The 20,667-nt window shown below is 35.6% G+C and overlaps 1 protein-coding gene across 1 annotated transcript; it reads right to left on the bottom strand.

The window, feature by feature from the left end:
- Nucleotides 1-10,553: 10,553 nt before the first annotated feature.
- On the bottom strand, nucleotides 10,554-15,880 carry LOC111793110 (NADPH-dependent pterin aldehyde reductase-like). Its single transcript, XM_087121675.1, has 6 exons — nucleotides 15,626-15,880; nucleotides 15,051-15,281; nucleotides 14,914-14,983; nucleotides 14,637-14,830; nucleotides 11,177-11,349; nucleotides 10,554-10,828 (listed from the first exon to the last, which is right to left on the bottom strand). The coding sequence occupies exons 1-6, from the start codon at nucleotides 15,626-15,628 to the stop codon at nucleotides 10,732-10,734; spliced, it is 768 nt and encodes a 255-aa protein (XP_086977801.1). The 5' UTR covers nucleotides 15,629-15,880; the 3' UTR covers nucleotides 10,554-10,731.
- Between the last annotated feature and the right edge of the window lie 4,787 nt (nucleotides 15,881-20,667).

The following is a 20,667-nucleotide window of genomic DNA, read 5'->3' as shown; positions in this document are numbered from 1 at the left end:
CGAATTAGATGACAATAAAGACAAAAAATGAGACTAATAGTGAGATTCGTCGATCTTCATCCTCTTGTTCCTTCCATCCATCCATCTATCCATCCATCCATCCATCCAGGTGTCTTACTGATCCTTCTCGTCCAAATTTCTATGCATATAAAGTTTATTATACAATGATGGACGATTGAAATAATATATGTAGTCTCTATTATTGATTAATCTAGCGAGAATAAATACGATGAGTGGATTTAGAAACCTTATTCAAGGAATTTGAGAATGATAAAGCTTACTTTTCTAATTCCACTCTCAAAAACTCTAGAGCGTCTAGTTGGCTTATAGTTTTATTTTTATTTTCCAAGTTTTCAATCCTGTGCTCTTATTAGCAATTTAATTTATGGATGAACTATATACTTTTCTTAATCTTAAGACTACATGAACACAAATTTATGAAGCCCAAAATAAATTGTTTCTATTAATGTTTTTGTGAAATGCACACAATTTTTTTTAATTCCAAAATTCATGCTCTTGAAATAAAATTAAAGTACAATTTATTCAACTCTTTTATAATATTATTAACCGAAAAAATTGACTCTTTTATATAATAATTCGTGCTAAACTAAAAAATAAACATAAATAAAGTTGGGTTATAATTATAAATTCCAATTTGAATATGCTAGCCCTTCCAGCACTACCACCGTCGATGCCACAAACAACCTTGTTAACCGACAATAAGACACGTGCAATACAGCTTGGTTCCAACTTAGGTGCACCTAAATTCTGAAGTTTTCATACTCGAAATATTAATTCTTATTTTACTTTAAAAAAATAAAATATTTTTAATGAAAAAATTCCCATAAAAAAATATATTTTTTTTTTTTTTATCAAGGAAAAAAAAAATATAATTTCTCAAATCTTAAAATATAAAATATCTCCTTTCAAATCCACCTTCCATATGTGTACTAAAAACTTAGATCAAAAATAATTTTCTCACTTTTTTTTTTTTTTTAAGTAAAAAACATGTTACAAAATGATTTTAAATATAACAAATATATATTTAACTATTTTAAAATTATCTTAAAAGAAAACTTGATAATTAGAAAAATATGATGAACTATTTTAAAACCATATATGTATCAACATGTTAGTATCAAGTCATTTCTAGATATGAACTTAATGTTTTTTCCAAAATACTTTTTCAATGGCACAAACTTGGACCAATCGTCCGTTTTGTGCTGAATTTTTCATCCACTTTCTAAGCTTTAGCTTCCGATCTTCAAAATCGACAAAACTTGATAATTAGAAAAATTTGATCAATCCAACCTAATTTATACGGTTTTAAATAAATAAAAATTTTATAGATTGAATTCGTTTATTGGTTCTCCTGAAACTCGATTGGGTTGAACTAAACCAACTCGAATTTATTATAAATTTTAAAATATACATTTTTATATACGATTCAGTAGTTTTTTAAAGAATTAATAACATTGCCTATTAAATTGATCTACTCGGAGGATTTTCAGTACATTCTTCTTTCATTGTTGCTGACTTGAGTCATTTTGATGTAGGTGATGATTTTTCTGATTCGAGAATGAATTCTTTTGAAGATGGGGAAGATGATAAGGACCACAGTATTCCAAATGTTCCATCTAGACCTATTGCATGATCTAAGGCTAAGAAGATTCAGCAAACATTCATTCTTCATCTACAAAATTGGATAGGATCGGTTCAACCATTATTTCATGTTTTACAAGCTAATTCGATTGAGGAAGAATCATGGAGATTCAAAAGTGAATATTTGCACGGTTGAAGTATCAGATGTAGTTGCTATAAATTGCACTTGATCGATAATTTGATAGAAAACTTTTTTTATTATTTTAATGTCATAGTTTCTTGTAATGGGCAAAAGGGTGGGAAGTTACTTAAGTAGCTATAGCTTCTTTTTTTCGTGGAGATTTAAAGGAGTGATAGTAAATTATGGTCACTATCTCCTCCGGTGAGCATTTGAAGAGTTAGAAGTTTGTTTTGTGGAGAGACTATAAATACCCCTAGAAATTTGAACATCATTTTTGTCATTTCTAAGTTTCAAGCAATTCTTACAGTAAATAGCATCTGAGTCATTCAATCAAACCATGATCACGCTCGTTTATGGAGTGACTCAATTTAGAACAAGGTTCCAAATCTTGCTTCGAAATCTTTGATCTTGAGAGGTAATCTAATTCTAGCCTTATCTCTTGGTTGATCCGAATTTTGTACAAGGAGGTGTTAATTTATTTGATTCAAGGGTTCTTACTTTAACATAAGCTTGGATCGTTGGGCTGAGGATTAGGGTTGCCTTATCACTTTCAGAGCTGATCATGACCTTATCGCAAGAATATAAGGTCATATAATCCCCAATTGCTCAATTTAAACTATTTTGAGCTAGAATTCGAAAACTATTTGAGAATGAAGTAAGTGAAGCTCGTTAAAATATTCCTAATATGATGTCATAGGTCCACTTAGGTTGAAACAAACGCTGAAGGATAGTCTCTCAGACTAGTTTTAAATATTTAAGGACTGCAACTAAGGCCAAACAGGCAAGTAAAAATGTCACATCATGGGTCCACCTAGGTTGAAACAAACGCTGAAGGACAGTCTCAGACTGGTTGGAAGAATTGTATGGTGTATGATGACAAATGCCTCGTGATCCCAGCATGCTGTTAGGATCGCACAACAACGCACACACTCGATCTAGATTAACACAATAAACAGGATAGAGAAAATGCAAGGAAAACTCTGGCTAAAGGATTTATATTGATGACTTCAAGTATGCACAGTAGGAGAGAATACAGAGAATACAGAAAGTACATTTTCAAAGCTCTGCGGGATATATATATGGTTTAACTTACTATATTTAGCTTTACCAGATATAACCATCTACTATATATAACTATTTACCATATACAGCTTTACCCGATATAGCTTTTTACTATACATAGCTATTTACTATTTATGACAATTTACTTTATATGTCATTTACCAAATATAGTTTTACTATGAATAACCGTTGACTCAGCTATAAATAAGCAGCAGACTCCATAACCTAATAATTCTTCCACTTAGAGACTGATCGAGTCAACCAAGAATTTTATTCTCAAACGATCATGAATATCTTCACTGCACCATACCAATTGAGGTTTTGCACAACCTCAATATTCCAACATCAACACATTTTGTCAACATGTTTGCTGGATTCTTTCAACCCTCTATCTTCTCAAAACACATCACCATATTCCATTAACCTGCAAGTGAAATGATATCGCCTTCCGTGTTTTATTTTTAAATGATAGGTCGGGTTCCTCACCAACTATATGACACTCTGACTATCTCTATAAAGAATCTTTTTGTGCTGCTTCTTGCCCAATTCTTCTAGATAGTCAGTCATCCATATCATCTTCTTTCAGCTTCAGTTATTGTCACGTACTCAGTCTCAGTACAATGCATTTTTGAAGCCTAGACGTCCCATCATCCATGGTTTGCTCCCACTTGGTTGTATCCTCCAACTGTAGGGCCTCCTCAAAGGGTTGTGGTTCCCTTTCATCAGCAACAGATAGTGTAATGAAGGTACATACATATCTGGTACTCTGATAGTACTGGATGATCTTCTCAACACCAGTTCAGGTGTCACTTGCTCCACTGCTGATTCCTCTGCAGTAGTCTTAGGAGTTTCATGAGTATCTGCTACAACATCACTAAGTGAGTTTTCCTACCACTCAAGCTCAACTCCCACTTGCTTCGTGGTCTTGGAACCTTGCTCCACATCTGGTTCCTCAACAGTAGTCTCAGGAGTTTCATGAGTATCTGTTATAACATCACTTAGTGAGTTTTTCTGCAACTCAAGCTCAACTCCCACTTGCTTCGTTGTCTTAGAACTATGCTCCATATCTGGTTCCTCAGCAGTAGTCCCAGAAGTTTCACGAGTATCTGCTACAACAACACTAGGTGAGTTTTCCTGCCACTCAAGCTCAACTCCCACTTGCTTCATCGAATCTTACTCTACATCTGCTTCCATTTCCAACCGCACTTTCTTCAATTCTCTAGTAGTCCGTGTGAAGTTAACTCGTTTTTACTTGCTCATCACGCAGTTCTCACAAGGACCCACATCAACAGATTTCAGACCTTTTAAAACTTCTTTCGCGGCCAGTGTCTTCATTCCTTTCATGCTCATATGTCCAAGTCTATTGTGCCATAGACTTGAATTTGAAACACTCTCAGCAACAGTAGCTATGTTTATACACCCTACAGTGGTGTATAAGGTTCCAGATTTTGAGCCACGTGCTACCACCGTAGCACCCTTCATAATCTTCCACAAACTCTTCCCTAACTATGTTGCATAACCTGTGCAGTTCAACTGACCAATAGAGATCAGGTTCTTCTTGAGACCAGGAATATATCTGATATCCTTTAATGTCCAACTGATTTCTTGCCGGAGTTTTTATGCAAACATCTCCTTTTTCTTTAATCTCCAAATCTTTGTTTTCGGCAAGATACACCTTCTCAAAATTTCCAGACTTGAAATTTCGGAACAACTCTTTATTTGGAGACGAATGAAAAGATGCACCTGAATCCAAAATCCAGGATTCAATCGAACTATCCACGCTGAGGATTAGAGCATCCCCAATGTCTTCTGCTGAATTCATAGAATCATCATCATCTCCAGATTTGTGATTCTGCTTCCTCTTTGGCCTTGTACAACCTGTCCAAAAGTGACCTTTTTCTCCACAATTCCAACACGTTACATTTGGTCTATTTGGAAATTTTTCTCGGTTCTTTGATTTTGATCGCCCTTTGTTTGGGCCCTTCGGTTTACTTCTTCCCCGTTGGTCAACACTAAGAGCACTACCAAATGAATTTCCAATTTCTCGTTTGCGAGTACTTTCGCTGAGAACAACATCTCAAATTTCATCAAACTTCAGTTTATCAGATCCTCAGGAACTACTGATTGCGGCAACAACAGTATCCCACGACTTGGGTAAAGATGACATCAAAATCAATGCTTAATTTCATCTTCGAAATTAATTTCCACCGAACTCAATTGACTTACGATCATATTGAATTCATTTATATGATTCACAACAAATCCACCTTCAGACATCTGTAGATTGAACAATCTCCGCATCAAATACATCTTGTTCATAGCCGACGATTTTTCGTACATATTCGACAACGCCTTCATCAGATCTGACGTTGTCTTCTCCTTGATGATGTTAAACGCCACGTTTCTGGATAGCGTCAACTAGATCATCCCTAAGGCTTTTCGATCCTTGAGCTTCCACTGCTCCGTGGTCATGGTATCCGGCATCACTCCCAACAGGGATTCGTGAAGATCTTTCTGGTATAGATAATCTTCAATCAGCATCTTCCAGAAACTGAAATCGGATCCATCGAACTTCTGAATTCCAATCTTTGAACTTTCCATCTTCACAGATCATGGTGACTTCTGTCTGGCTCTGATACCAGTTGTTAGGATCGCACAACAACGCACACACTCGATCTAGATGAACACAAAGAACAGGATAGAGAATACAGAGAATAAAGAAAGAACATTTTCAAAGCTCTACCCGAGGGGATATATATATGGTTTAGCTTACTATATTTAGCTTTACCAGATATAACTATATACTATATATAACTATTTACCATATATAGCTTTACCCGATATAGCTTTTTACTATACATAGCTATTTACTATTTATGACAATTTACTTTATATGTCATTTACCAAATATAGTTTTATATCTGCTATAAATAAGCAGTAGGCTCCATAACCTAACACATGCATCATCAGAAATGTTATGTTATGTTAGGTATGTTATGTGATGACCTATGATATTATGTTATAAATGTATGTGATGTTCTATGATGCCACATGATATGTACAATATGAAATGTTATGTATGTTATGTTATGTCATGTTATGTCATGTTATGTTATAAATGTATGTGATGTTCTATTACGCCATGTAAAGTCATGATATAAATTATACAAATTTAATGATGATGTATGTTAAAGTCATGATCAGTACTACGCATACATGACTCATATGTGTACTGTGCCATGAATGAAAAGAAGAACAAAACTATTCTTACTATATGCTATGATTTTAAGTCATGGAGACCTTATGCATTTATGTATGTCATGTGTATCGAAATACTTTCCCATTATGTTATGTTAGTATAGACCCATACCTTCGATATCTATGTTCGTCGTAATATCATGTGGGCCTTTTCCTCCATGGTGTCTAGCGACGCATCAACGCATTTAGCTTGACGAGCCAAACTCAAGGGATATGTATACGAGCCCGCCTAGTGGGTACATGTGCACGTACGTGGGCCATGTGCGGGGAAGTACCACACATTCAATCCTGCCCGGACTGAAAAGAGCTCAAAGCCATGTTGTTGTTTTAAAGGATAGACTCCTTCATGTATGTGTGTGCTTGCATTGCCTAACCCCAACGGTGGGGTTACTAAATTAGTATTTCTTAAAATACTCAAGCCACGTGCTACCCTAATATTTCAGGTAAAGGTAAAGCTTCCATGCATGAATGACGACGATGTTGGATTGACCGTCGAAGCTAAGCTAAGATAGAATAGTAGTTTGCATTATTTTTTCTTAGTAGTTCATTGATAGAGTTTGCATTGTTTTTTCTTAGTAGTTCATTGTTTGGGTTTTATGTTCTTAAAACTCATAGTTTGTAAACAAAAAACATATTCTATTTTTCAATAAAGTTATTATTGTTGTTTATTCAGTAAAAATTGTTATTGAATAAAGTGAACTTTACGATCATTAATCTAAATCTAATAAACTAAGAACACTCTGGCTATAGTATGATTACTTGAAAAATAATTAGAGACATAAGAGTAGATCAAGTTCAAGTATATAGTCAAAATGATGTATAGTATAAGGATAAGGCTGAGTACCTTATTCTGGGGACACTATGGATGCGGCCCACTTTTGTATATGATATAAACAATGTGATCACTAAATTGTACATGTGGAGACATGTGAGTGGGGGCGTCCTATGCAATGAGTATTGCATAAGATCGGACCATGAAGAAAACCACTCTCACTTTATAATGTCGTTTACTGTTGAGACTGATTTTCTTTTCATTCGATAACCTAGGTAACTCGGTTTTAATCCTGAGCTAACCATGAACTCCTGTTTATTCGGAATTATCCTTAGATTTGCACGGGTGAGAGTGGCTCTAGTTCGCCGACTCAATAGGCCTCCCATTTCAGGGGTAAGACTGGGTGAATGGCTGGGGACGTGGGGTGCAAGACGAAATTCACTCCTACCCACTTTTAGGGATAGAAGAGATGTAGTTCCCTTAAGCACTGCCTCCAAGTCTTGAATAAGGGGCCCCACCCTCTCATTAGCCTGAGAGGGATTCGGTTTACTAGTTGGACCAAAAACCAATTGTTCATTAGAGGATCAGTGAGACATAAGGAACAAGAAGTAACTTTAGGGGTAAAACGGTAAATTGACCCAGCTCTAGTTACGAACAACCTGTGAAGGATCGACTTACTAATCATGGTTATATCAAATGGACAGAAATATATCTATAGTGAGGGGAGTGCGACTACTAGGCTATAGTGGAGTGTCCTAGTAGTTAACAAATGTTGGTTAACAAGGTTAATGAGTTTAACCGGTTAATCTTGGATCATTGGAGACCATGATCTATAGGTCCATTAGATCCCTCTACTAGCTCATATCGGACTAAACCATAGAACAGTGTGACGAGTGAGTTCGAAGTGTTTGAATTCAAATTAGGGAATATGCGCTACATATATACGATATATTTAACCGCATTTTTGTTTTATTTACGAATTAAACAAAAAGAGAGAATCTGAGATATTTAAATAAGATTTAAATATCTTAATCAATTATGTGTCGGAATTGATTGAGATTGACGTTTGAATTAATATTAAATATTAATTAAATAGTTTAATTAATCATTTAATGTTATTTTAATTTGAAATTCATTATTTAAATTAATTGTTGAATTAAAATGAAGAAAGTCAAAATGTTAGACTTCATTTAATGGAAAAATCGATGTTAGTGGAATTTTGAGGTGTCAAAATTTGGTTTAACCAAACTTGCATGCTTGCCAAATAAACCCCACAAGTTTGAGTGGAATTTTGAGTGTCAAAATTTGGTTAACTCAAACATACATGCTTGCCACATAATCCCAAACATTTTAGTGGTGTTTTAAATGTCAAAATTTGGTGATCTCAAATTTGCATGAACATGCAAACATGACTCTTTAAATAGAGTGATCATGGTACATGGAAGTTTTTCTTCTTCTTTGTGAAAAACCTTGAGAAAAACCTCTTACAAACACTCTCTTCATATATACAAAATTCCTCCCAAGTTTAGTCACTCACCGGATTCCACAATCCCGTTCTAAGGTCAGAGGATAGTGGAGAAGACACTAGTGGTGGTTCGAAACCGGTTCGTAAGGAAAAATAAGTTTGAACTACAAAAAGTTAGTATCTAAACTCATTAAGTTTTAATACTCATGAACATGCTAGTTATTTACTATAATTGATATTCTAAAAGTGCCTAAAATCCAAATTGCTTCCGCATGTGTTATATTAATACCATCACATTGATAGTATAGGTTTTCAATTTTCATACTAGGATTTATGTTAATGTTTGTTTTGACCAAGTTGTTATTGTATTTCTTGTTTTAAAATTGAACTTACAAGTTGATGGCTGTGTTGGAAAGGTTTTATTAAATTTTTGGCACAGTCATTCTGCCCCTCTTTAGAGAGTAAGTAATCACCCTAAAATAGAACTAATTAAGGAAGAAAAGAATAGAGAGAGAAAAATGATTTAAAGAGAAGGTAAAGCACGTGAGTGAAGAAGTAAACTACTCAGAAGATCTCATCACATCCATAACCTAGTAGATGTACAATAGGGTACCTAAAAGTTTGAGCCTAACCTTAACTTATATCTGAGCATTAGGGTACCTGAAAGTGTCTGAGCGGTTATCTAGTTACTCATGGGCCCACTCTAGGTTCAATGGGGCGGTTCACATGTTTCTAGCATCACGAGTCTATTGGTGACAAATCTCATCTCTAGCTAGTATGAACATCATCATTATCTATGGAAGGTTAGCTGGCAACCTTCCATATGGCCACTAAGACACTCTAAAACGGGGGAGTAACCCCATTTGTTGACCAACTAATAGGCCATTTATAAGGTCCTTTGTCCTATCTCAAGACAAGCTTTAAACACAAAGGTCCTATTCAGAAGACCCCTGGCCATTTCCACACACGATAATGAGACCTAAATTTCCTTGACACACTACACTATCTAGCCTATGTCTGGCTCAATAGTACCTATACTACTACTGCTAGGTAGGTCATGCGCGAAGGGTGTACTAGAAGGGATAAAAGGTGGAGATTCTGGTTATACCGTCACATTGCTATAGGGTCAGCTAAGCTTTCTTAGTTATCTTTGTCGTGAAAGTTTATTAGGTTTTTAGGGGTGTCAAGGCGGTTCAAATCTCATCTCATGTTTTGAGTTACTCAAGGCTAGCTCCTAGGGGCTAATCTAATCTCTGGGTGCACACCGGTCTAAACTTTTGATCACCGCTCACGATCCTGGGGTGCATGGTCTACAAGAAACACACTAACCTAGGTCAACGTGTAAACTGCTTTAGTTGTAGTGCCTAATCTTAACTTGATTCACTCAAACATGCTTCTTAGGGAGATATTCATATCGATCACCGAAAGCAAGGAACTCATATTCTAATCGTCATCTTATATTCTATGGGTGCTAAGGAGGAATTGGGTTCCTAAGACGACTAAGTGGTTTAAGGCAGACTTTCGGCTCCAGAATACTTTAATCTTACTCCTCGATTCTTTCCTAATCTTCAAGCAGTAGGGTCAAACCCTATATCATCGCTCACGATCCTAAAGTAATTAATCTATTGGTCAAGGTGAGGCAGTGCTTGAGAGCTCTGCAGTCATAGAGGAGTGTCAACCTTGGGTGTCGATGTTGTTTGTATTTTCTTGGGTTGAAATTGCATATATTTTGTATCTTGTTTTCATTCCCGGTTGGTAAATAACTTAAACAAAACTTGTTTAGAACATTTTGTATTAGTTTTTACAAAAATATTGTATGACTTTAATTTGGGCAAAATTTTACCATATTTTTACTACTTTCATTTTCACATGTTTACTTTGATATTGTCTATCAGTTAAAGATATGTGTTTTCAAAGCCTTAAAATTGGGTCATGACAGGTGGTGAAAATCTTTTTTAAAAAAAAATTAATCAAGCTACTAAAGGGAATTAGTTTCTAAATTAGTTATAGGGATTTTTTAAAAATATTTTTCATAAGAGAAAAATTTAAATGAAATAAATTTGATTTTAGTCGGTATGTATGTGTCCGTAATTCAAAGGCCGAAAAGCGGGTCATTACAATTAACTCTTTAATCAATTAATTTATTAACCTCCCTCGTAAATACAACTAAATACATCTACACATCCTATCAACACAATTTCTACTACAACATCTCACAAAGTACAACACATCAATTTAACTAATATCTCGTGTCAATATTTAAGCATTTCATATTACACATAGTAAATTTACATTATGCACATTTATACATTCATCACTCTCATTTATCTAATATCTAAACATTCTATCAATGATGCTTACCAAATTAATTGTCATCCAAGGGCATAGAAATTATGGGCTGGACAACTCGGTTGGATCCTTAACTGTGAGGGAAGCTCCATTGTCTGATGTCGTGAGATCAAGAATCAATGTCGCTGCTTTTATAGCCCTTATTACAATGAAAAATGAATGTATAAGTACACACAAAAGGATATACTTATATAAAAATTTCAGTGTTGAATATATGATTTGATGATATCCATACCATCGTTCAGGTGTTAGATAGTTTATAGCCCTTATTACAATGAAAAATGAATGTATAAGTACACACAAAAGGATATACTTATATAAAAATTTCAGTGTTGAATATATGATTTGATGATATCCATACCATCGTTCAGGTGTTAGATAGTTTATAGCCCTTATTACAATGAAAAATGAATGTATAAGTACACACAAAAGGATATACTTATATAAAAATTTCAGTGTTGAATATATGATTTGATGATATCCATACCATCGTTCAGGTGTTAGATAGTTTGAAGCTGAACTGCCAGCAAATGAAACGAGCATGTCTGTGTTTATGAGGCCTGGATCTAAGGTCACAACAGCCATTCCTTCCGGCAATTCTTTTGCTACAGATTTGCTTAACCCTTCAACTGCCCATTTTGATGCACAATATGGTGCAATCTGTCGATAAAGTAAAATTAAACATATGTCATCTTTGTTGAATACTACTTTCTCAATTGAAATAAATAAACGAAGTATAAAGAACAACCGGAAGGGAGAGTTTCTTAGAACAAAAAACCTTCAACACTATGCTTTTCCATTCTCTTTGTTGCTGTGGAACATACATCTCATGACTATCTACAGGGGGAGAGAACGGCAACAATCCTCCTAAATAAATCACTGACCATTTTTCTAAACTTACTCAGCTCAAGTTCATAACTATTATTACTAAGTAAAATTTGAATAACTCCAACATGTCTATAAAACTTAACACTTGTTAGGGCCTTGGTGAGAATATCTACACGTTGCTCTATAAAATCAATATTGTTTGGTCCCTTATCAACTTTCGTCTTCTTCATAAGAAATTTTATTTCCACGATATGTAATTTCTTCCACTTCTCTGATTGAGATGACAAGTTTGATGAACATACCAAATTGTAGGTTTCTCTTTGCTAATTGAAGTAGTTTATATTATCTTCTTCGCTCTGTTATTCGATTCTTTTTTCTCCTAATCCACTCATTTCTTCTCTCCTTTTTTGCTGCCAATGCTAATAGATACTTTTGGAAGATGTTGGTCAATAGTATCTTATACAAGCGGTTCTGCGACTGTTTTACCTTCATCAACAAAACTTCATTTCTGTCAAATATCTTAAAGAACCAATCGACTAAATCAACTCTACTACATTCTTTTATAATTTGACCAAGACTAATAATCTACTCTTCAAACTCAGTATGTAATGTTAGATAAATCCCTACCTTTGAGTGAAAGAAATGGAGAGCAAAGTGAAGAAATGACCTTAAATCTTAGTGTACGAATCGAATTATTTGGGCTTCAGAAAAGAAAGAAATAATTTTATTTACGAATAATGGACAAATTGGTGTATTACGAAATCACGCACCTATTACCACAGGAGTAGATATAGGTATTTTGAGAATACAGACCGAGGCGGAGAATTCACCTCAACAGACCAAAACCCAAATCAATTCACGGTGGAGTACCTCATCACCGAACCGGGAGAAGGAGAAGCACAACATAGAGAATCGCCACCACCGCCAGCAGCTGCACCGGATACGCCTATATCAATCCCAACCACGACTCCGGTTGTACCCCCTAAACTAGTAGAGTTTGCAACACCACGTACTGTGGATTCAACGCTGGATGCCAATCACAATGATGGTCTGGTGACCAGGTACCGGAGGATGGAAGACCTACTAGGAGGAGGTGAACCACCTAGACTGGCGGTGCGCGAGCTGGAAGAAGAGGTGGAGTCTGGAGGACATGCTGCTAGGACTCCGAGCCATAGGGCTCAGATCGAAGTTCAAACAATATGGTAGATATACGATAGGGTTTTAGGACGAGATTGTTAGATAAATCTTTACCTTTGAGTGAAAGTGATCCTAATGTTTAGTTAACTATTTTTTAGGTAACTATTTTCCTCTTAAACCCACACAATTAGAGTGAGTGGGAAGTTGGGTTCCGTGGAAGCGCCTTAATTAAGTTGCCCGTGTCTTTCATTCTTTGGATGTAATTTGTTATTTAAATATCTCAACTGAATGAGAAATGAAATCCATGGGGTCTTTGGCGCAAATATTGTCTTCTCTTTGTTTTTTCCATTATTTTCTTCTCCCAACAATTTCTTCGGCTTTTTTCCTCCGTCAACGATTTCCTCACATTCGTCAAAGACAACATGTAATACACCTTGGTCAATAAATGTTGATCGTCGTTTTTACACTAAAACAAGATGGACCTTTTGCCTTGGATCGGTACAATTGATTCATCGCAAAACTTCATGTTTCCAATGAATTTCGGAAGTTTCTTAAACTTTTCTCTATCTCCAGACATGTGATTGCTCACTTCGTTATCTAGGCACCACATGATAGTCTTCATTTGGTCTTCTCCATGTGCTAGGATGTTTGTCATAACCTTCTCTTCATTGAGCATCAACAAGTTTGACATTTTCTTGGCCAACATTAATTTGGGCTCTTCATCATCCATGAATGTGAGATTTGCCTCCTCACCGCACTCCATGTTGCACCACTCTACCACATAATGTTCATATTTTCCACAAGAATAACACTGGATCATATTCTCATCCTTCCAGGGTTGGCATTGTCATGGATTTGTGAGTTATTGTCATGACCTCCTCTACTTCCACGTCCACGACCTTTATTTTCCTTGTTATGGCTGTCACATCCCCTCGAACCTAAAAAAGAAGAGTCAACTAAATCTTTCTTTTGCGTCCATGCGAGCCACTCATCATGTGTGAGTAGGAGGCATTTCTCCTCCTCCTTGTTTTTATATCCAGGAAATCTCTCCTCATGGATCTTAAGATGATCAACGACCTCCTCAACCGACATATTCTTGAGGTCGCTGAACTAATCAATGGAGGTAACAATCTTCATGAATCTTGAGGAATAGCTCGACGAAACTTCTTGACGATGGAGATCTCCTCCACCTTGTTGCCTAACAAATAGATGTTGCTGTCGATTCACTGTCATGCGGATAGTCTCGAACTCACTTTTCAAGGTCTGCACCTTTGCTTCCTTGACATGTCCCACACCACATGTATTGTTTGCAATGTATCCAACACTGCCTTTGCCGAGTCCTTCTCTACCAACATGAGAAGGACGTCCTCCGAGACTACTTGGTTGATGGTGGCAAGAGTCATCCTATCCTTACGGTCCTCAACATCATCACTATGTTTGATGGCGTCCCACACGTCTTGTGCCTGTAAGTTAACACGCATCTTTATTGACCATGTTGCGCAGTTACTCTTCACAAGTAACGCGTACTGGATCGTTACATTCCCCTATTTTTCGCTTTTATCATCGTCATATCTCCTCCGATGACTTTGTATGGTGACTTTGTTTCAGCATCCGAGCTCCAATACCAAATGTTGGATATGACCCACAATTCAAATATATCGAAAGAAATAAATATAGAAAGAACAACTTATGCACTATGCTTTTCAATTTTCTTTGTTGTTGTGAATAGAGAATACATTATAAAGGAGTAAACATTAACAAATTTTCTAAACTTTCGGTTAAAACTACCAACATTCTCATCAATAAATCACTAGCTATTTTCTTAAACTTTCTCCACAATCTCCCAACTACTCACAATTCTCTTCCATAAATCACTAACCATTTTTCCATAAATCACTAACCATTTTTCTAAACTTATTAAGTTAATAACTATTTTCACGAGTCACTAATCTTTCCATAAAAGTTTAATATAAATGACTTACATGTACAATTCCATTTCTTCCGGCCGTTGAAGACATGTTAATGATTATTCCATGCTTGTTTTGAATCATAAGAGGAATGAAATGGCGCAATACGTTTGCTGTCCCTTTGACATTGGTATCTATAACATTATCAAATTCTTCCACATCCACCTCCCATAGGTTCCTATTTCTATTAATAACAGCGGCATTATTCACTGTCAATAATCCAGAAAAAAGTGCTTAGTTTCTCAAATTTTGGTTGAAGTAAGAAATTATATGAAAAAAGGGAGTGGAATACCAATGATATCAGGAACGAGTTTGTTTTGGACAACCGCTCTTGTTAGCTCTTCAACACTATCGTTTGATCTCTGCAAAACAAACCTTTTCAGTCACTTTTCTAAGTACTTAGGACGTGGGGTTAGAGCATTTGCTTACCACATTAGCATTGAAGAGCAAGTGGTTATTGGAAGAAAGTTGCTGACGAAGGGAATCAAGTTTAGGTTGGTCACGTGAACAGCCAATTATGGTGTGACCACGGTTAGCTAACTCCAAGGCTAGAGCTCTCCCTAAACCTTTGCTCACGCCGGTTATCAACACAATCCTTGAAGCATTTGTGGGTATTCTGGAGGATTCGCTCAAGGTCGAGGCCATTTGGGTTGCTTGAGCCTATTCCAGAAAGATGGATAGATGAAAGTGTACACATGGTTCCGTCAATATGTCTATTCTATAAGGATTCTTGACCCATTATCTACAGATTTGTGGATTAAAATAAAGGGGAAGGACGACCACATAGGTTGCATATTGATAACAAAAATGAAATGGCCCCACATGCCTTCTTTCTCTTATATCAAGACATTGTGAATGGAAGATAGATGTCACCTACCCATAAATAATGAAGATGCAGACATGTAAATATGTACATCCAAATATGAAGATACAGCCAAGCCAACCCAAGAAATGCAGATACAGCCAAACCAAGCCACGTAGTGCAGAGATGCAGAAATGCTTACCATTTCAGTTACCCACTCAAAGTTGAATCCAAGATATCGAGAGATCGAATGTGGAGTGCCAAAGACGAGGAGAGATCGAGACCACAACTTTGCGGCGTCACGCGGAGGAGAGTCAAGACTGAAGTCTGAGAGTGAGAGATTGTGACTATGAGAGGCTGAGGTGAAAGACTGAGAAAGACGGAAAAAGTGAAAATTTGAGAAAGAGACAAAGAGTAAAAGGTTAGAGAAGTTGAGTCGGAGAGACAAACTCTCGGACTCACAGTCAAACGGCGGATGCCAGACGATGTCAAAGAGAGATAATATAGCGACGGACGGTACGACGTCGCAAGACCGAAGCCCACGTCGCTATCTGTCACCAGACACAGTGACAGATAGTGACGTGGGCTTCGGTTTTGGGCTTCGGCTCGTTCAATCATTTGGTTGGGGTCGTTGGACTATTTTTTTTTTTTTTTTTTATCTTTTCATGTTGAGAGGGTTGATCCAATCAATTTATTTTGGAACCCGAACCCAACCCAACATCCAATTCAACCCAACCCAACCCTTATAATTCGGGTTGAATTCTCGGGTTGGTTGTACACCCCTACTCTCTTGCTTCACCAACTTAGTCATGTCTAGTGGCCACCAAATTTCACACGTGACTTTAACATGTCATATTATGCCCAGTTCTAAAGTTTCGTAAACAGCGGAGTTCATTTAGGAGGTCTTTTAACATTATTCAATTCCTAAGCAAAACGTTAGGTTTGGGTCCTTAACTCACGATTCCTAATATTTTTCTTTCATATATCATTAATTCATACTTAACTTAAGGTTTATATTGAAATCCAAGTGATTCTATAAGTATTTTTTTTTATAAAAGTCTAAAATAACTACTTACTTCTTTTGTCTCCTATGTTTGGGTTCTCATTTCTCGAGCTCCCGTACTCGATTTTCTCCAAATTTTCTTAGACGACTTCCTTGGAGAGTCTAGTTTCTGGAACCATGGAGAATTTTATGAAAACCTGTTAAATAGGAGTTCAATTTGATTAAAAAAAAAAAAAATCAAGGAGAGGCAAGTTTTTTTGGGCTAACATGGGAGGTTCGATTGAACCAACCACGTCATCATCTTCTTACTCTCGCAAGGAAGAAGACGTGGTCGTCTAGTTGCGTCGCCTCTAAACAACCTTCTCCAGCCCATTTTAGGACGTTTCTCTCCTCAATTCCTTCATGAAACTTAAAGATGGAATGTCAAGAAAGAGTTAGGAATTGATATCTTACCTTTTAGTGGGTTATAATTTAAGTTATTAGCTTTCAAAGTTGTTGAAAACTCTATATCTTGCCGGAGCAAACCCAGAGGAATTATTGGGGAGGGCTATTGAGGCAATCTTACGGCAGTCGAATTAGTCCTCTACAAGATAAGCTTACTTTAGTCCTCTAAGGCTAATAGAATCCTTAATTTTGAGCTTTATGAACCGTAAAATGAAGATTCTAGTTTTTCTCCAAAATCTTACTCGATACTAGTTTTTTCTGATTAAGCACGTTTTTGGAGTTAATACCCTTCGTGGTCTTCTATAAAAACATCCTTTGGATGCGCAAAAGCTGACTAGAATGGGTCTTACTCGGTGAATTCGCTTATAGCCTCAGATTGAATTTCTAGTTTCCCTTCAAGCTCCTTCAATGGTGGGCAAATTTGGGGAAACTGTTTTGATGCGTCTTCGGCGTTACTTTTCTTCACCAAACTTGTGCGTAATTTTGTTTAGAAAGTGTAGGTTCAAGTTTGGAGGAAAATGGTGGATTGCATCTCTCAAATTTCAGCTAAACTCGAGAACTCCATACCCATAAACAAAAAGCTAACTCTCGATTGAAGGCTCGATATGCCTTGCTTCTTGCTCCAAATGGTTGCCCACCGTTCATACTTTATAGAGGGAGGATCCACCACCTTTGAATCATCTAGAATCGTCATGATTTTACTTTTGATCTTTCTAGATTTTCAATTGAAAAATTTTGCTCCCATCAAACCCTTGTCCACCTTTGTTTCAAATTTCAACCGTTAAAAGAGATGAGGTGTGAATGTTTTAGATTGTACTTGATTTTGGATGATCCAACGGCTGAATTTCAAGATATTATGGATTATTTGCAGAGGCATATGGTGGAGGATGAAATTTGGAGATGAGATTTGATCAGCATGGGAATTTTGTATTTTTCTAGATCTTCAAGGGCATTTTGGTAATTTTGGTAATTTTGCCATTTTAATATTATTTTTCCTGAAAAATCCAAAATTTTCCCCCAAATTCTTTATCTCATTATCTTCAAGGGCATTTTGGTAATTTTGGTAATTTTGCCATTTTAATATTATTTTTCCTGAAAAATCCAAAATTTTTCCTCATTTTTTGTCATAATTGGAAAAAAGTTCTATTTTTCCAACTTTACTTCATTATTTTCATTCAAAAATCTTGTACAACTTCGTATAATTATAACTGGCCCCTTTTTGGAAGCTTTATTGTCCTTTTTAGTACCTTTTTTTGGAAATGAAGTCGCAAACATTACCCAGCGAAAAATGGGCCGAAATGATGTTAGGAATCACGACTCTTTACAATGGTATGCTATTGTCCACTCTGAGCATAAGCTCTCATAACTTTGTTTTGAGCTTCCCAAAAGGCCTCGTACCAATGAAGATAGTATTTCTCACTTATAAACTCATGATCTTCCACTAAATTAACCAATGTGGGACTCACTCCCAATAATCCTCAACAAATGATTACGTATCATACTCATTAAAATCATCAAATTTGAACATTCCTAATGATAATGTCGTCCCTAACATAGTTTTTTTCATCAAATGCTTTAAACGACCCAATTAGAATTTTTAAACTAGGGTTTCTATTTCGGGTTCTTCTATGCGGTGCTATAGGCTCATTTTCTTCAAAATTGAAGTCCACGTACTATTTCCGGTTGACATATTAAGGTATTGAGAATAGAAAGTGGCTTTTGGGAACTGCCTTGACATGCTAGCAAAAAGCCGCAAACAGCACCCAGCGGAAAACGGGCAAGAACAAATGTCGACGTCGGAGCTATTTTTTGGTGCTGGTTACAGATCATACGCATGAAAATCATCAAATTTGAATGTTACTCACAATAATATCAAAAAGTATCAACTGTAACTCAGTTTTTTTGTCGAATGCTTTAAACGATACAATTAGGACTTTCAAACTAGGGTTTTGGTTTCAAGTTTGTATTTGCGACACTACATACTCATTTTCTTCAAAATTGAAGTCCATGTGTTTCCCTGCAGGAGTATTAAGGTATTGAAAGTAGGTTTTGCAAACTGCCCTGACACGCAATTTAAAAGCGACAAACGGTACCCGGTAGAAAGTGGGCCAAAAAGATTGTCGGGGTTGAAGTTATTTTTTGGTGTAGGTCAAGGATCATCTCCCCTCCCTATCTCTCTTGACCCATTCACCGACGTTAAAATCAAGAAATTTAAATATATCTCACGATAATGTCAAAAAATATCAAAAGTAACTCAGTTTTTTCGCCTCGTCGAATGCTTTCAATGGATTTTCAAAATACGGTTTCAGTTTCGGGTTTGTATATGCGGTGTTACATGTTCCTTTTCTTTGAAATTGAAATTCACATACTATTTCCATGCGAAAATATCACCGTATTTAGAACAAAAAGTGACTTTTGGAAATTACCTTGACATGCGAGTAAAAAGCCGCACATGGTACCCAACAAAAAACGAGCTAAAAATATTGTCTGCGTCGAAGCTATTTTTTGGTTGTTGGTTATGGATCATATGCGTCGAAATCATTAAATTTAAATATTTCTCATGATAATGTCAAAAAATATCTACATGAACTCAATTTTTTCGCCTCGCTGAATGCTTTAAACGACCTAATTAGGGTTTTCAAACTAGGGTTTCAGTTTTGAGTTTGTATATATGGTGCTTTTTTTTTTTTTTTTTTTTTCCTTCCTTCCTTCCTTCCTTGACACACAAGCAAAAAGTCCTAATGGTACCCTTAAAAAATGGACAAAAAAGATTGTCAACATCTTTTTTTTTTTTATTACGGATCATACGTGTCAAAATCATAATATTTAAACATTCTTCATAATAATGTCAAAAAATATCGATCGTAACTAAGTTTTTTCAATCGAGTGTTTTAGACAACCTAATTAGAGTTTACAACAAACTAGTGTTTTGGTTTTGGATTCAGATTTAGATTCGTATATGTGGTGCTATAGGCTACATTTCTTCGAAATTAAAGTCCACCTAATATTTTCGAAAATATTAAAGTATTAAGAATAGAAAGTGGTTTTTGGGAATTGCCTTGGCACTCGGCCAAAAAATCGCAAACAGTACATGGCGAAAAACGGGGCAAAAAGATGATTATATTGAATGATCATTCAAACAAACACAAATTAATCTAAAATCATTCAAACAAACAAAATTTTCAACAACCATAAGCGAGAATGGTAACATTCTAGCATAGTTTAACATTCTCACGTATCTAAGCCATTGGTTAATAATAAAGTAAGAAAATAATAGGATGAACCTAAAATAAAAAAATAATAAAAATAATTAATTTAAAGAAATTATGCCTAACAAAAATTACTATAAAAATATTCCACTTACCATAGAAAATAAAAAAAAACGCTGGACAAAAATATGAATAGTTATACATTAGATTACAACAAAGAAATAATAAATGAGTTAAAATTTAGAATTAAAAAAATCTAATAACACTAATTTTTTACCCATCACATAGTACATAGGTGATTTCAATATACTTAATAATATTCGTCTAATAAACTTAAAATTTAAATTGAACTTATTCAGTTTTAAAAAATAAATCCAACCTAATTCAAAACGCTATTTAATAAGATCAAATTCTTATAATTCGAATGGTCATTTAAAGTTTAAAGTTATGGACATTCTACCCACAAAATTTAAAAAAGAGTGGGAATAAAGGTGAAATTTAACCGATTTAAAAATACGAAAAACACCCAACATTTTTAATAAAAAAAAAATGTGTGAAAATAGGCGCGCTCTAGAATGACCGTTACCT

This window comes from Cucurbita pepo, chromosome 1 (genome assembly GCF_057944985.1).
Source record: "Cucurbita pepo subsp. pepo isolate OVF chromosome 1, ASM5794498v1, whole genome shotgun sequence".
NCBI lineage: Eukaryota > Viridiplantae > Streptophyta > Magnoliopsida > Cucurbitales > Cucurbitaceae > Cucurbita > Cucurbita pepo.
This window is presented reverse-complemented; position numbering and strand designations above follow the sequence as displayed.

Coding starts and splice junctions, on each gene's coding strand:
- LOC111793110 (XM_087121675.1), bottom strand. Junction 14,831..14,913: donor ACTCGTTCCTGATATCATTG/GTATTCCACTCC, acceptor GATTATTGACAG/TGAATAATGCCGCTGTTATT. Junction 11,350..14,636: donor GAAGAAATGGAATTGTACAT/GTAAGTCATTTA, acceptor CTTTATCGACAG/ATTGCACCATATTGTGCATC.